The sequence below is a fragment of the Lepus europaeus genome, chromosome 9, assembly GCF_033115175.1.
Source record: "Lepus europaeus isolate LE1 chromosome 9, mLepTim1.pri, whole genome shotgun sequence".
Lineage (NCBI taxonomy): Eukaryota > Metazoa > Chordata > Mammalia > Lagomorpha > Leporidae > Lepus > Lepus europaeus.
Genome location: NC_084835.1, coordinates 47,166,151 through 47,184,108, shown reverse-complemented (window position 1 = coordinate 47,184,108; position 17,958 = coordinate 47,166,151). Strand labels below are relative to the sequence as shown.

The window sequence follows — 17,958 nt, the reverse complement described above, 5'->3', positions numbered from 1 at the left end:
TTAAAAATTGATGTATTTGGCTACATAAAAAGTATTTGAGGGGTCAGCCCTGTGTTATAGCAGTGATTTGGGTCCCGGCTGTTCTACTTCCAATCCAGCTCCTTGCTAATGGCCTGAGAAAACCAGTGGAAGATGGCTCAAGTCTTTGGGTCCTTGCCACCTATGTTGGAGACATAGAAGAAGCTCCTGGCTCTTCCTGGCTTTGGCCTGTCGCAGCCCCAGCTGTTGCAGCCATCTGGAGAGTGAACCAGCAGATAGAAGATCTCTCTCTCTCTGACTCTCCCTCTCTCTCTCTTTCAAATAAATAAGTCTTAAAAAAGGTAAATAAATATTTTAGTGGTATAAACAAAGTCAAAAGAGGCATCGTAGATTTGGAGAGATGATTAGGATTTATATCTGTCATATACAAAGAGTGCTTAAAAATTTGATGAGACAAGCCATTTGATAGACAGAATTGGGCAGGACACGTTCAGCGAGGTTAATTCTTAGGAGGGCAGATGCAGACTGCAGATGACCAGCACAGCTGTGAGACAGTGCGCTGAGTTCCACAGTTAGAGAACTATTTGCTGAAGTTAACGCTGGGCCAGCATTGTAATATTCTCTTGCTGGCTACCTCACAAGGCACTGCAAATTTCATATAGTTGGTGAACTCTGGTTTTCGGTGAGCCAGGAGTTGGGTGTAGTTTAGCTGGCTTCTCTGCTCAGGGTCTTGCATGACTGTAGCCACATATGTTCCTTTAAAAAAAAAAATTTTTTTTTTTAAATTTTAAATAGTTGTCGGGACTCTGCTCCTTTCTGGAAATCAGGGTCCTCTTTCAGGCCACGTCTATTCCTGTACCTGTAGAATGAGGCCCCACTTTGTTTTTAGTGTCACTGTCAGATCTTGGAGGGCCCCACGGGCCCCTGCTATGTAGATGTCTCACAGCCCCTCCAGACCCTGGCTATCTTATTTCTTCAAAACCAGCAGGCAAGTCCTTGACTACAAGTTGCTAATAGTGGGACAGATCATAGGAGTGATGTTCCCATCTCCTTTGTCACATTCTGCTGGACAGAAACAGGTCACAAGCCCCATCCTTACATGGTGAGGTGACTCCTTGGGGGTCATCTTAGAGTTCTGCCTACCGCAGTCACTTTGTATCCATTGCTCTAGAAACAGTTGGGGAAAAAGCTATTATACTTATTGCTAGGCCTGGGTGGGAGGTGTATGGTAGGAAGGAGAACTTCTTTTTTAGAAAAAAAATTATTTTATTTGAAACACAGAAAGAGAAAGAGACAGAGAGCTCCCATCTGCTGTTCCATTCCCCAAATGCCTACAACGGCAGGGGCTGGCCCAGGCCGAAATCCAGAGCCAGGAAGTCCATCTGGGTTTTCTCCCTAGGTGGCAAGAAACCAAGTACTTTAGCCTTCACCTGCTGCATCCCAGGATACACATTAGCAGGAAGCTGAAATTGGGAGTGGAGCTGGGACTCCAACCCAGGCACCTGATATGGAATGTGGACATCCCAAGCATCCTCTTAACCGCTGGGCCAAACACCTGCTCAGGAAGGGAAACTGCTCAGCATGACTGGCAGAAAGGAGAGTTATTGCAGTCCTTATGAAAAGTATCTTTTTAAAACAGATACCTTTTTTTTTTTGAGCCAGTATATCTACTTTTGGGAATTTTGTGTGGAAATAAGCCTACAAAATCCAAGGACCCATGACAAGGATATCTACCTTAGTGTCATTAGTAGTGGCACAAAACTAGAAGCAAAGCCAGTGCCCATCAGTAGGGGGAGCAGTTGGACCAAGCATGTACATCATGAACCCCTTTACGAAATCAGCCACTCGGAGGGAGATGCTAGAGAGGTTGAGGAGCGAGCTATTAGATGGGGAGAAATGATCTAGTTCTTTGGAGGAGAAAAAGGTACAAGCTCCCTAATGTGTGTGTGTGCTCACATGCATCTGGAGAAAGCTGAGGAGTGGTAAATGCTGATTTTACATCAGGGAGGCTATCAAGGATGATGGTGGAGAGAGGGTGCCGAAAAAGAAACTTTTGAAACATCTCCTTCCTACGAATCTAATCTGTGTGATATAGTCGTGATATATGTACATTTATGGAAAACTTGATTTAGATGAATAAAGAATATTAAAAAGTAAATACTGTGCCTACCATTGATTAATATATGGGACTATTCCTCTTTCTCTAAATAGAACTTTCAAATTAGATAATGGCTATTTTCAGAGTACTTTATATAGCTTTTACATGTTCTGTGTTATCAAAATGCCTTATCTTAAAGTTAATAACTGCTGTTTTGATGCCTTAAATAAGAATAAGATGGCAAAAAGTAAAAAGGTGAGGCATCTAGAAATAAGGAGTAGATACTGTTTAGAATAGGGTTTGAGGGGCCAGTGCTGGCATAGAAGGTTAAGCCTCTATCTGCAGTGCTGGCATCTCATATGGGTGCTGGTTCAAGTTCCGGCTGCTCTGCTTCCGATCCAGCTCCCTGTTAGTGGGCCTGGGAAACCAGTAGAAGATGGCCCAAGTACTTGGACCCCTGCCACCCACATGGGAGACCTGGATGAAGCGCCTGGCTCCTAGCTTTGGCCTGGCCCAGCACCAGCTGTTGGGGCCATTTGGGAGAGAAATGGCAGGTGCAAACTCTCTCTGTGTCTCTCTCTCCTTCTCTTTGTATCTCTCTCTCTCTCTGCCTTTCAAGTAAATAATTAAATCTTTTTTTTTTTTTTTTTTTTTTTTTGGACAGGCAGAGTGGATAGTGAGAGAGAGAGACAGAGAGAAAGGTCTTCCTTTTTGCCGTTGGTTCACCCTCCAATGGCTGCTGCGGCCGGCGCACTGCGCCGATCTGAAGCCAAGAGCCAGGTGCTTCCTCCTGTTCTTCCATGCGGGTGCAGCGCCCAAGGACCTGGGCCGTCCTCTACTGCACTCCCAGGCCACAGCAGAGAGCTGGACTGGAAGAGGAGCAACCGGGATAGAATCCAGCGCCCCAACCGGGACTAGAACCCGGTGTGCCGGCATCGCAGGCAGAGGATTAACCAAGTGAGCCGAGGCGCCGGCCCAGATGCATAACTTTTAATAAAAAAAAATCTATGAGGTCTACTTTTATATGCTTGTATATCCAGAGTTAGGTAGAAATAACTTGCATTTCAGCAACTTGTGTTTTAGCTTCTGTATTCAAAGTTCTGATTTTAACAAATCTCCCACATTGGAAGTTTTACAGAACTGAATGAAACACTTACTTTTTAAACACATTTTCTTTTAGTATCTTTTTCTGAAGAAGAGAAATACCAGCTGCGAAAATTTGTCAACAAGTCTTACCTGCTGGACAAGAGAGCCCTTCGTCATGTGTACTATAGTTTGATTGACATCCTCCTGGCATACTGCTATGAGACACGTGTCACTGAAGGAGAGACGAATGTAAGTGCATGTGTGTCTGCGTGTCGACACAGATTACTGTGCCTTGTAAACTGCATTAAAGAGAGAGAAACTCGTCAAGAGTGGAAATTATCACGACTAGTTATTTAGAGGCTGCACCAGGCAGAGGTGCAATGTGGGTAATGGTCAGTACCAACATGAAAGTATAATGCTTACTTTTTTTTTTTTTTTAAGACTTTGTTTGAAAGGCAGAGTTACAAGGAGAGAGAGAAATCCATTTGCTGCTTCAATACCCAAATGGCCTTAACAGCCAGGAGTGTGCCAGGCTGAAGCCAAGAGCTTCATCTGAGTCTCCCATGTTGGTGCAGGGGCCCAAGCACTTGGGCCATCTTCTGTTGCTTTTCCAGGTGCATTAAGCAGGGAGCTGGAGCCTAGATTGGAAGTGGAGCAGCCAGGTCTTGAACCCATGTCCATATGGGATGCCAGCACTGCAGGGCAGTGGCTTAACCTGCTATACAATGACACCAGCCCCTGTGTGGTCTTTTCCTTTCACTCTCAGCATTTATTTCTACCAGACAGCAGAGAAAGCAAGTTTAAGGAAGGAAAACTGAGGGTAGAGAGAGCGCCATCCTGAACTGTCCTCTCTTAGGCCAAAGGAGAGGACTATGCGGCATGCATAACCTTGGCAAGGCACAAACTGCCATACCCATTTATAGTCCTTCTCTAAGCAATCAGTGAGCAGATGCAAGTATAATATTTTACAAAGAAGGGATCTTAGCTTTGCCTGCATTTCTCAATCCGTGTAGTCTATGTACTTCTGCAAAATTGTATATAAATCAGATTTTTTTTTTTTTTGACAGGCAGAGTGGATAGTGAGAGAGACAGACAGAGAGAAAGGTCTTCCTTTGCTGTTGGTTCACCTTCCAATGGCCTCCGTGGCTGGCGTGCTGTGGCCGGCGCATCGCACTGATCCAAAGCCAGGAGCCAGGTGCTTCTCCTGGTCTCCCATGCGGGTGCAGGGCCCAAGGACTTGGGCCATCCTCCACTGCACTCGCGGGCCACAGCAGAGAGCTGGCCTGGAAGAGGGGCAACCGGGACAGAATCCCGAGCCCCGACTGGGACTAGAACCCGGTGTGCCGGCGCCACAGGCGGAGGATTAGCCTATTGAGCTGCAGCACTGGCCATAAATCAGATTTTTAAAACCTGAATTGTGGCCTTATTTATTTATTTATTTTTTTGCTATTATAGAACTCATAAAAATGAATCCTTTTATAAAGTAAATTACTTCTTAAATAATTTTTTTAAAAATGTGGGCTCTATTGTATCTCTTAGTAAACCATATTTGATTTTGCAGATGAAGAATGAAGTTTATTTCTCACTTGTACCACTGATTATATAGTTTGAAAAGTCTGAGAAACTGAAAATAGCCCCTGCAACTGTTTATTATCGTCTTTGCTAAAAGAGTTACCTGAACATATACTTTCCTTTTTTTTTATTACCTGAATAATTTATATCATTAGAAAGGAAAATGCATGCATGAAGAAAATAGCCTAAGATTTCCTGTAATTTGAGCCATCAGAAATGTAGCTTTTTTAAAAAAAAGAAAGATTTTTAAATGTATTTAAAGGATTTACAGAAAGAAAGAAAGAGAAAGAGAGAGATCTTCCATCTGCTGATTGACTCCCCAGATGGCTATAACAGCCAGGGCTGGGCCAGGCCAAAACCAGGAGCTTCATCTGGTTCTCCCATGTGGGTGGCAGGGGCCCAAAGACTTGAGTCATCTTGCACTGGTTTTCCCAGGCCATTAGCAGGGAACTGTATCAGAACAGGAGCAGACAGGACACAGACTGTCACCCATGTGAGATACGTTGTAGGTGGAGGCTTTACCTGCTACACCGCAACGCCAGCCCCAGAAGTAACCACTGTTAAATGGCGCCATATCTCTTTCTAAAAGTATTTCAGTGTGCATATGTGTATGTAACTGTGTGTTTACACTGGGTCAAACTATACTGACTACTATGATTTAATTTGCTTTTTTCAGCATCATATCACTAGCATAGTCTTTTTTTATTTTTTTGACAGGCAGAGTGTACAGTGAGAGAGAGAGACAGAGAGAAAGGTCTTCCTTTTTGCCGTTGGTTCACCCTCCAATGGCCGCTGCGGCCGGCACATCTCATTGATCTGAAGCCAGGAGCCAGGTGGTTCTCCTGGTCTCCCATGCAGGTGCAGGGCCTAAGAACATGGGCCATCCTCCACTGCACTCCCGGGCCACAGCAGAGAGCTGGACTGGAAGAGGAGCAACCGGGACAGAATCCGGCACCCCGATCGGAACTAGAACCCGGTGTGCTGGCGCTGCAGGCAGAGGATTAGCCTAGTGAGCTGTGGTGCCGGCCACTAGCATAGTCTTAAGAGTTAAAATTGATGCATATGGGGCCGGTGCTGTGGCATAGCAGGTAAAGCCACCGCCTACAGTCCAATGTTCCATATGGGTACTGGTTCAGGTCCTGGCTGCTCCACTTCTCATCCAGCTGTCTGCTGTGGCCTGGGAAAGCAGTAGGAGATGGCCCAAGTCCTTGGGCACCTACCCCCATGTGGAAGACCAGGAAGAAGCTCTTGGCTCCTGGCTTTGGATCAGCACAGCCCCGACCATTGCGGCCAATTGGGGAGTGAACCTTCGGATGGAAGACTGTCTCTCCCTCCCCCACCCCTTCCTCTCCTCTCTCTGTGTAACTCTTTCAAGTAAATAAATAAATCTTTAAAATAATTGATGCATACCAATTTTTTAGTTGTCATGGTTGTGAAAATTTTTAAATGGCTCTTGAGTTTGTTTATGACTCAAATATTGATGAGTATTAAGGGCTTAATGTATCTGAAAAAAAAAAAAAACCTTTTATTTCCACTCATTTTTTAACGATACTGTAATTGGAGAAAATGTTTTCTTTGATTAAAAAAGTGTGTGGCATTATTGAATCTTGAGTAAGAGTGCTTGGTTATACTTGATGAGATTCACCATTTTTTAAAATTAATTAATTTATTTATTTTTGACAGGCAGAGTGGACAGTGAGAGAGAGAGAGAGAAAGGTCTTCCTTTTTCCATTGGTTCACCCCCCGGTGGCCGCTGCGGCCGGCACGCTTCATCCAGAAGCCAGGAGCCAGGTGCTTCTGGTCTCCCATGCGGGTGCAGGGCCCAAGCACCTGGACCATCCTCCATTGCACTCCCGGGCCACAGCAGAGAGCTGGCCTGGAAGTGGAGCAACCGGGACAGAATCCAGCGCCCCAACCGGGACTAGAACCCGGTGTGCTGGCGCCGCAGGCAGAGGATCAGCCTAGTGAGCCGCGGCGCCGGCCGAGATTCACCATTTTGTATTCTTGTGTTCACAAACTTCAAGGCGTGAAGTCTTGCAGCTTTGAGGCCCTCCCTAGCACGTCCTCACTCTCAGAAGCATTCTGTGGACTGCGAAATGCTCCAGTGCCACAGACAGCACTCAGCATTGTCTCTGAGTCCTTTGGTAGATTATGTAGTTTGGGAGGCAAGTGGCTTAGTGGAGAAGGATCAAGGTTGAGCCGGCATTGCTTTGCTTTAATTTCTACTTTCTAAGCCCTTGATTGTCACTCGTGTATTGTGGTTCTCTTACCAGTAGGAAAGTTGTATTTCATAAAGTCTCGGAGAATGTAAACAGAAACTTCCTTCTGATAGACTCTGCATCAGTAAAATAATTGTTTTTCTATACTTGTACTATTTTTAGTTCTTGTATATGTCAGTGCTACTTACACTGGATATATTTATTTTCAAGTGACTTTAAAGTGATAGTACTCTTTTTTCCTAACCCACTAAAGGTTGAATCAGCATGGAATATCAGAAAACTGAGTCCAACGCTCTGCTGGTTTGAGGTATGATTTCCATTTTGAGGTATTTACTGAGATTCTGTTGTTCATAGTCATTTTTCTGTTGTCATCCTGGCAGGATAATTCAAGCAGTTCCTTGGCCTTTTATAAGTGGAAGATTTGTTGTACAAGTTAGTTTTCCATTTTTAAAATAAAATTATGGTACTGATCCAGGTGTGTATTTTGGAAGCTAGAGGAGGGAAAAATAACCTTGGAGTAAAAGGGGATGTGGTTTGCGTGGGGGTAAAAGTGGAGGAGCTGTGTTGTAAGCTGGCAAACGCTGAGGCTCAGAACTCAAAGCTGGGAAGCCAACCTAGGTGCTGACCGGCCACAGGGAGGTGTGCTAAGTGTTGTGTGTGTACTGCGTCCCTGTTCCCCTCAGAGAGTCTGTGAGGTAAGTGTTCCTGCTTTTACACGTCAGGACACTTGCACAGCTTAATAACTTTATAGTAGGTCCTACAGTTAGTGTAGCTACGTCTGGTTCCTCTTTTAGTATAGTAATAATTGGTTTTATTTATTTAATTTAATTTTTTTATTTTTTTATTTGAGAGGTAGAGCTACAGAGAGAGGCAAAGGCAGAGAGAGAAAGTCTTCCATCTGCTGGTTCACTCCCCAGATGGCCTCAACGGCCGGAGCTGGGCCGATCTGAAGTTAGGAACCAGGAGCTTCTTTTGGGTCTCCCACATGGGTGCAGGGGCCCAGGGACTCGGGGCATCTTCTACTGCTTTCCCAGGCCACAGCAGAGAGCTGGATCAGAAGAAGAGCAACCGGGATACAAACTGGTGCCCATATGGGACTCTGGAGCTGCAGGCAGAGGCTTAGCCCACTATGTCACAGTGCTGGCCCATATTTTACTTTTTAATTCATTAACAGATTCAATGTGATTTGTAGATACAGTTTTAAGAACATGATGTTCTTATCCTTCTATTTGAAAGTCACAGGTACAGAGACAGAGGAAGAGACAGATCTTCCATCCACTAGTTCACTCCCCAGATGGCTGCAATGGCTACAGCTGGGCCAGGCTGTCACCAGGAGCCTGTAACTAACTCTGCCTGCGTCTCCCACATGGATGGCAGGAACCCAAGCACTTGGGCCATCCTTCTGCTGCTTTCCCAGGCACATTAGCAGGGACCTGGCACAGAAGCAGAGTAGCTGGGACTTGAACCATCATTCCAGAATGCGATGCTGGCCTCTCGGGTAGTGGCTTATTAACCTGTTGTGCCACAACACCAGCCTCCAAAGTAGAAGCTTTTTTAAAATATCATTTTAAGCAATTTAAAATTATATCATCAAAGAGAGCTAGTGTTTTTCATGTAGTAAAATCTAGAGTGGTTTCATGGCATTGCTTTGTTGGACTACTAGGTCAGGTCTGAAAAGGAACTGAAACATGAAACAGTTCATTAGAGAATCTCACCACTCCAAAGATGGTCCGGGCTCCCACGCTGGACCAGCCACCTCATGGGAGCTTGTCCTCCCCCAGGCCTTCTGAGTCGGAGTCAGTCTGTGGCACGCTAGTGAGTTCACATGCACAGTAGGATTGGAGAGGTGCCACCTGCCACGCTGCATAGGGGTGCCTTGCATTGCCACAGTCAGTTTATCATAGAGGAGTCAGTTTTCCAATAATTACATTGTAACCTTTAATATGTTGGATGTATAAAAAGGCTGAGTAGATATTTTTGTAGTATACTTACTAAATTATCTGTAATAATTCACCTGTTTATGATTTTTTTTAGAAAATTTTATTGTTTTTGAGATAATGTAAAATTGCTGTGTTTATTAATAGCTATGATCAACTTTTATGAGCATTTTTAGTTTTTTGTAAGAATTTTTTTTTAAGATTTAATTTATTTATTTGACAGGCAGAGTTATAGAGAGAGGTATAGACAGAGAGAGAGGTCTTCCATCCACTGGTTCACTCCCTAGATGGCTGCAGCGGCTGGAGCTGCACTGATCCGAAGACAGGAGCCAGGAGCTTCTGCTGGGTCTTCCACACAGGTGCAGGGGCCCAGGGACTTGGGCCATCCTCTACTGCTTTCCCAGGCCATAGCAAGGAGCTGGATTGGAAGTGGAGCAGCCAGGACTCGAATTGGCACCCATATGGGATGCCAGTGTTTCAGGCCAGGATGTTAACCCACTGTACCACAGCACCGGCCCCTCGTAAGAACTTTTTTTAAGTTCATAATTATTTTTAGAGATAAAATAATCTTTGTCAAATATTCAGTATTTTTAATCAGATCTCTCATAGTGTTAAGAAGATTAACATATATATGGAAATTATCTTGCTCCTTTAATTCTAATTTTATATTTTATATGTGGGTTACATTTTTCATATTTTGCTTATCAAAAACCAATGAGAATGTGATTTTGTAGGAAATCTTTTTCTAGTATTTATAAGTTACTAGTATCAGTGTGATACCATTCAAAATAAATAAAATATTCCTCCCTCCCCAAAATTAGAAAACAGAAGGGCAGTGCTCCCAGTCTTGGTAAGTGAAGGCAAGTTACTCAATTAGATATCATCGTATTACTCATGTCCAAAGCCCTTTTCCCCATCCCCATCCCCACTCCCACCCCTACCCCCAGAAAAAAGAGGAGGAGGAGGGGAGGGAGACTGCAAACAATGCTCACTCAACAGTTCCTTGTCCCTGATGCCAGCGGCAGCCCTAAGAGACAGAAATATGAAGCTGTAACATTTTACTGTGTCATTTATGTGCATCAGTGTTTTGTTAATGCCATGTGCTTTAGAGTCTTATTTAGAATTCTTAAGACTTTTTCATGGGCTTGCTCTGTGGCTCAGTAGGTTAAACCACCATCTGCAGCACTGGCATCCCATAATGGGTGCCGGTTTGAGTCCCAGCTGCTCCACTTCTGATCCACCTCCCTGCTAATATACCTGGGAAAGCAGCAGAGGATGGCCCAAGTCCTTGGGCCCCTGTACCCACATGGGAGACCTGGAGGAAGCCTCTGGCTCCTGGCTTCAGCCTGATCCAGCCCCAGCTGTTGCAGCCTTTTGGGGAGTGAAACAGCAGATGGAAGATTTCTCTCTCCCTCTGTATTTCTCCTCTCTCTCTGTGACTCTGACTTTCAAATAAATAAATCTTTAAAAAAAAAAAACAAAAAACTTTTCAGAACATTCCTGCTACATATGTGATTTTAAGGGGCATTTGTGGTATGTTGATATTGTACGAGATATCAGAAAGATGATGCTAAAATATTTTATTGTAAGGTATACAGAACGAATCTGATTTCATGGCTTTATATTTCTCTTCTTGGCTTTATGCTATTTGAAATAATTTATAGTTTTAAATTGAGAATTGTTTCCTATTTCATTGTGGGGCTTTGTTGATGTAACATTTTATGAAAGTGACTACTTGTAAAAATGACCCTTGACAGACATGGACTAATGTTCATGAAATCGTGGTGTCTTTTGGAAGAAGAGTTCTGTGCTACCCGCTTTATCGCCATTTCAAGCTGGTGAAGAAGGCCTACAGTGACACCATAAAGATACTGCAGCTAGGTAAGATACTGTGCTTGCAGATCTGGGAGTGAGAAATTTGTAAATTTTTCAGTCTGTAAAGATGTAATCATGAGTTTTTCTTTTTCTGTGCATAAATAAGTAATGCAAATCATATGATCCAGCTGTTCACCTCACCTCTGGTGTATAAAGTAGTTATTCTTCTGTATGGAAGAGGTGTAATACTCTTCTAAGAGGAGAGGATGAGTATAGAGGATACGTGCAGTATTCTAAACCATTTTGCTTTCCAGTAAGTTGCACTGCTCAGTATTTCTTGGGTGCTTGTACTTTCCTAAGCACTATAGTGAGTAGGATAATCAAGTAGATAGAGAAATTCCCTGCCAAATGAAGTTTGCAGTTTTGTCAGAGAGACAGATGATGAATCAGTAAGCAATTCCAGTGTAGGGTGAACAACGCTCTGCTGGGAGAGGTACAGGGGTCATTTAGGACACATGACCCAGACTTGGGATGTCATCAGGGGGCTTGCATTGAAAAGCACAGCTGCTCTGAGGACTTCTGACTGCTGCTACATTCAGCCCGAGAAGAACAACATTTGCCAGCATTAAGGGTGTTGATGATTCCAGGCTCTGAAGCAGACTCCAGAATGCCTCTGAGAGCTTCATTGGAAGAAGTATGTACTGTCCAAGCTAATGATTTGGCAGCGGGAGGGGACATCCATGTGTATGTATTAGTTCTGGCACATTTACTTAGAGGTCCCTTCCAGTACATGGGGGCCGTTTCTTGCATTCTCCTCTGGGGAGTCTCATCATTCCTTTGCCTTAGAGAAAAGTGTTTCTGGGAGCTTAGTTTTCAAACCTCTGGATGAGAAGGGGAAGGTAGGGAGGTGCTTCCCTCTATGTCCAGGTGACTTCATTGGCTTAAAAGGGAGAATCATGTCTCTAATTTTTTGTTCCACCTTGAAGGACACCTGCCTAGCTTTTCCTTTGCCTTCTGTGTAAACTATTAGAGTCTTCTTGCCCTGGGGAAGGTGGAGGGAGGAGTCATGTTTGAAGCAGTTGAAGTAGATTACTTTAAAGTAGACAATAATTATAAAAATGAATCAACAGTTAAATAAAAGATGGCTTTTTATTCTTACAGTTGGTTTAGACTAGCTGTATTTTATTTTGAAGGATTGATTATATGATAACAGAGCTACATTGAGAAATCTATCTTCTTTTAACAGTGGGAAACTAACTGCTATATTTTTTCATAAGTTATTTCTTCTTTCCTCCAAGTTACTTCTTGAATTGCTAAAATTACCTTGAAAAATCAATCCACTATAAATGACCAACTGTTGCGCTTGAGTTGCATATCACAATTAATTTCTTTTGTAAGTCATACTACATTATTTGGGCATCATTCATGGATTTACACAGTGAGAATGCAGCTTGCGATTATCCTGTTATATCATGGTTTCCAGATGGAAAACTGTGGCAGAACCCCCATGTGCATGTTTGTACACATGCTCACACATTCACACACTCTCACGCATGCATTCACTCACACATATGAACCACTACTTGTTACTTTTGACTCTGGGAAGGAATGTAGCCCTCTGGATTTTTATTTGAAAAATAATCAATTCTAAGCTTGCATAACCAAAAATAAATATGTTTGCCTCGACTTCAATGCTGTATTTCATTACTCAAACAGTTTTAGTAGGTCAGAATTGAAATTGAGACTTAGTGTCTCATCATTATCACCCTGACGAGAAGTAGTCTTATCAGCTGTGTAATGGTAGCAACAGAAGACTTGAAGTAACACGCTGTGGGCCTGTCTGCTAAAAATGAACCTGAACTCTCTCTAAACCAAACACAGTGTGTTCTGTGACTCATTTGGGCTAGAGAGTGCTGGATTGTCTAGAATGCATGCCACCCGCCCTGATGATGACAAGCGCTGTGTGAGATTGTGGCTTGCCATTGTCCAGGTGGGTGGCACAGGGAAACCATTATGGCCACTGAATAGTCTTGTTTGGACATCCCGTGATGTAAGTAGAGATAGCTCTGGTTTGGTATTTGCTGTTTTCTGAGAATTTATCTGTGCCTACTTACAATTCAAAACGCAATCAGCATTCACACATTTAAAAAATAAAGGTCAGTGTAGTGCTTCCATAGTCAGTGGAAAAGTGATGACGAACTCATTTACTCCAAAGAAATACTGTTCTTAAATGGAATGAGTTTCCAGAACCAAGATAGCTTCAGAGTCTACAGAATATTTCATATTGATTGGCTGTTTGGATTTTTCAGAGCGCTTTACCTGACCTCACAAACGCCTTTACAAGGATTCTTTCCAAGTTCTTGGCTCTCTCCAGTTTTGTGTTTTCCCTCCCACTTCTCTCCTTCTCCAGTAGACTGTCTTGCTCTTGCTGTGTGCTTAACTCAGATTTCTTGAAGGGCAGGAGATCCTGCATTTTCCCTGTAAGTGCGGTTTCAGTTCTTCTCACACGCCCTGCACATGGAGTTGTTCTCCGTGGGCCAGTCATCTTGGGGCTCACGACTCCCCCTTTTTCACTTTTGTTCCTGTCTTTTTGGCAGTTTTCACTACCTCCTCCTTGTTTGATTCTTCTCGGAAGAATTGGTAGAATCCTTCAGGGAAGCATTGCTTACTTGCTGTTAGTTAATTGAAAATAAAACTAAAAGGGATAGAGAACAGCTTTTCTAATATATCTTCAGAAGTTTTATCCTATTAGAAATGACAAGTCTTACAGTTTAATACTTAGTGATACATTATTTATACCTTCACTGAGTGTACTGGTATCCACAGCTTATTAATGTTTGTAAGGAATTCTTGACACTATTTTGTTGGAAGGGCTGAACATGATGGAGCAGAGGGGAATAATTTAATTTTTTCTAACAAGTTTGCCCTTTGAGCTCATCCCGTGGGTTCTTTTTTCCCTTGTATGGAATATATATAATGACGTATACTTGTGTATGTCTCCTGTGATATACACCTGACAACTTTTTCTGTCACTTTCAATTAAAAGAAAGTTCTCCCACTACTTCTGGTCACAAGAGGAATGTAATTCTAGTACCAGTGTCCACACTGAACTTTGTTACAACAGTAAACCTTTCCTTCTTCCCTGGTGTGGGGCCTCCTCTGGGAGGAAGCAACGGTGAGAAGGAGGCCCGTGTTGCTTCCAGAGCAACCCCTGCACTCGGTCACCGCTGGCTGCTTTTTCCTGCTTCTCGTTGGACCCAGACACCAGTCTTTCTACCTCACAATTGGGCGATTTCCAAAGCAAGCAGGTTGTCCTCTCTTAAGGCCTCGAGTTTGGTGAAGCAGTTAAGGTGTATGTGTCCCACAGAGAACCGGGGTTTGATCCCTGGTTCTGACTTCGGACTCCAGCTTCCTGCTAATGCAGACTCTGGGAGTCAGTGGTGATGGCTCAAGTAGCTGGATTCCTGCCACCAGCTTGGAGACCTGGCTTGAGTTCCCGACTTCCAGCTTCATTCTGGCCCAGAGCTGGCTGTGTGGGTGTTTGGGATAGTGAACCAGCAGATGGGAGCTCTCTGCCTGCCTGCCTGCCTGCCTGTTTCTGTTTCTGAATAAACAAAGAAACAAAACAGTTAAAACCCCTTCCTTTTCGTTTAAGGTAACAGAAAAGTACCTCTTCCCCTCACTCATGGAGGGCAGTAGGAAACCCCATAGCACTCCACCAATTTGATCTAGAGATTTTTCTGGACCTCTTTACCCTTGAGCTCCTGGAGGCTAATTGAGTATTGGGCTGATGGGTTGCAAATTAGTTTCTCTCTATAGAGATTCAGCATAGAGAAGTCGACATCTCTTTTTAAAAGAGATTGGATCCCTGTTTTGTCTTTTGTGTGCCTCACTGGCAATGGGACAGAAAGAATTCTGGGTTAATAAGCTCACACAGTAGTCAAAGCCCCAGCCACCCTAAATTACTTACTCTATGTGTACCAGCACTAGTCCCAGTTCTTAAGGTCCCGGATGTCATATCTCAGGGATTGCAATCCTGAGAAGCAAGGATCACTATCCCTGTTTTGCAGAGAGAAGATAGACTCCAAGATGACGGTAGCCCAGGTCACATGGCTAGTAGATGGGCCAGCCTGCATTTGACTGCATGTCTGTGAGTTTGTATGTATTGAACTAGTTATGAATGAAATCACATGAGGGCTGGGGTTTGCTTCAAAACAGTGCAGGCTTGGGTATGGGAAAGTGGGTGTGATGAAGCTGAAACAAGGTTGGCCACCAGTGGGTAACTGCTGGCTTTGTGCCGGATGGGCACCTGATTCACAGCTTTGTCCTCTGCATTCTGTCCGTGTTGTGATTTTCCTGTATAAAAAGATTTTCCCCCCAAGACTGTACAAGTAGCTCCAAAGAGAAATGTGAGGGCTGGCGCTGAGGCATAGTGAGTAAAGCCGCCGCCTGCAGTGTCAGCATTCCATATGAGTGCCAGTTCGAATCCCAGCTGCTCCACTCTGATCCAGCTGTCTGCTATGGCCTGGGAAAGCAGTAGAGGATAGCCTGAGTGCTTGGGTCCCTGCACCTACATGGGAGACCTGGAAGAAGCTCCAGGCTCCTGGCTTTGGATCTGCCCAGCTCTGACCATTGCAGCCATTTAGGGAGTGAACCAGTAGATGGAAGTCTCTCTGTCTGTCTCTCTTTCTCTCTTCCTCTTCTATCAATAAATAAATATTTTTTTTTAAAAAATAAAGAAATGTGGGGAGTGAAAATAGAAAGCCATGGAAACTGATCTATATTTAAGGCATTTAAGATGTGTAACCTCCCACAGAGGGGAGCCTCTGCCTGGTTTGACTTCCCATTCTTAGCCACTACTGGTTTCCCAGCTCTGTCAAGTACTTGTTAATTGGCTGATGAGTTCATCTGTTAATTGATTGATTCAACAGACATTTTGAATGAAGACTTACATGCAAAAGCTATTCTGTGCAAAGCACTCTGTAAATATGAAGACCAGCAGAGGAGCCTTGCACTAGCAGGGGAGCTGAGATATCCAACAATAATGAAAAGTAGTACAGTACGTAGTAGGCAGTGGCTAATACCTTGCAAGAACTGTAGATTAAGTTGCTCAAGAAAAAACAAAAACAGAGAGATGAGTTTCATGAGGTCAGGGAAAGAAAGCTTTGTGGCAGGCATGAGACTTAAATGAGGACTTGAAGGATGGGTAGTAGCTGCTCGTAGAGGATGGAGGGGAGCGTGCTGGACGTGGCCAGTGAGCAGCACGCAGCACTCAGGGAGTCAGTGTGCTGTATGCTCCTGGGCTTTGCCCTGCAGCCCCTGAATCTAGTTACTAGGTCTCCTACGTTTTCGATGTTGTCACTTAATTCCCTGCTCCTGCCCTACAGATGGTTATTCTTTCTGTTTTCTTCCTCATGTTCTGAATTGTTTTTGAACTTCTATTGCTTTCGTAATTCACCATAGCAATTATTATTTTTTAAAGAGTGGAACAATCATAGTAGTGCTTTCAGGAAACTTGAGTGGAATGGAATTAAAGTCAGATATTGAAGTAGTAGTCATCACCTGTTGTCACTCCAGTTAATCTGAGAAAAGAGAGGGTTTCAGAGGCCATGAGGAGCTACTCCTGGGGAGTGGGGGCTACGGTTCAGTGCTGGAGCCAATCCTGTGCCCCTTTCTCTCTGGAGTCTCCTTCACAAGGCAAAGTAAATTGCTTCTGTTCTTGTCTCTTCTGAGAGTGCAGTCTATGTTCCTGTCTCTTTCTTCACATGTGCTCCTGTAGAGAAGGGTGTTAAACATGAACAGACACGTTGAGAAAAGTAGAGCTCCAGTCCTCTCCATAGAATCCCTTTCTCTTTGTAATCCTGTTAATCACTTAATATTTTTAACCACTAATAATGTTTACATTGCTCTCATAATAATTTCTGGGTTACATGTTTATAAATAGTTCTTTGTTCTCTTAAACACTATAGAGGGCAGTCTTTTTTGTATGATTTACAAATAAATTGTCTTTAATTGCTACAAATGAGTAACAGCTTGTGGTTATTGCCTTACCAAAAAAAAAAATCACTTAAAATATTTTTAAATGTCCTTTGGAAATGTGAGTAATGCTTATTGGTGGGTCAAAATCAGCCAGTCTTTTACATGTTTACTTACGTACATTTTGTATTTTCTGTGCTATTTATTTAAGATAAGCTTTGTTAATTTCTATGGTTTCCAAGCTGAGCAATATTTTATATTCTATAACCCAGGAGGTTATTATTATAACATGATTTGAATGTATGGCTAAAAATAAAACTTCTATAATTTGTGTCTTTTTAAATAAATTTAAAGTCAATCTTGAGATTATTTTCTGGATCTGAATTGTTATGGAAGCAACTTTAAGTCTACTTTCTTCAAGGAAAAAGATAAAGGCAGAATATTGTATATATTAAGGACAAACTTGGGGAAACAAAAGAGTACTTTATTTGACCCTAATGAATCAAGGTCCTATCATGTATTAATATTAAGATCTAAATGAAATAAATTTAATAATACATCTTCTAGAAAAGATACAAGAATGATGTTTATGTAATTTAAAATTTCTCTGACAAGAAAAATAACAAGTGGAAGACATTTATTCAACAGCCATGGATCAAATTTACTCTGTGTGCAAGGCTTTGTACTGGAATTGGTGAAGATTATAAGGAGATATATATGACTTGGTCATAGCTTTTAGGGGGTTTGTTGTATAATAGGAATGATGGGACAAATGATATGATGCAACACGTTAAATAGTTACAGTGGAAGATACAAAGGAGAGGGTCCCTTAAGAAAATATGTAAACTGCCACCCACAGACCAAATCCATCTCTATGGATTTATATGGATCTAAGAATTCTTTAAATTTTTAAATGGTAGAAGAAAATATCAAAGAAAAATAGCATTTTGTGACTCATGAAAATTTGAATTTTAGTGTGCATAGATAAAGTTTTATTGGATTGTAGCCATGCATGTTCACTCACACAGTATCTGTGGCTGCTTTTTTGATACAATGGCATAGTTGAGTAAGTGCAACAGAGATTATATGGCCCCCAAAGCCAAAATATTTACTTTCTGGTTCTTTGCAAAAAAAAATTCACCACCCTGCCTTAGGTACATATACAAGGGTAGGAGGGGGAGCCCTTTCATGGTGGGCTGAGGTCTTTGGCTGCCTTCCATCTCAAATAGTGCCGGTGCTGAAGTAGGTCGTGTGGGCTGTTTTCTCTCTCCTCCCT

General features: G+C 42.9%; 1 protein-coding gene across 1 annotated transcript in view; it reads left to right on the top strand.

The window, feature by feature from the left end:
* The window catches only part of SHQ1 (SHQ1, H/ACA ribonucleoprotein assembly factor), a 134,856-nt gene that overhangs the window by 37,756 nt on the left and 79,142 nt on the right, over positions 1–17,958 (top strand). The window contains exons 7-9 of the mRNA XM_062201270.1: positions 3,258–3,412; positions 7,208–7,261; positions 10,649–10,772. Of these exons, the coding sequence (XP_062057254.1) occupies positions 3,258–3,412; positions 7,208–7,261; positions 10,649–10,772 (333 nt within the window). The remainder of the gene's footprint in view (positions 1–3,257; positions 3,413–7,207; positions 7,262–10,648; positions 10,773–17,958) is intronic.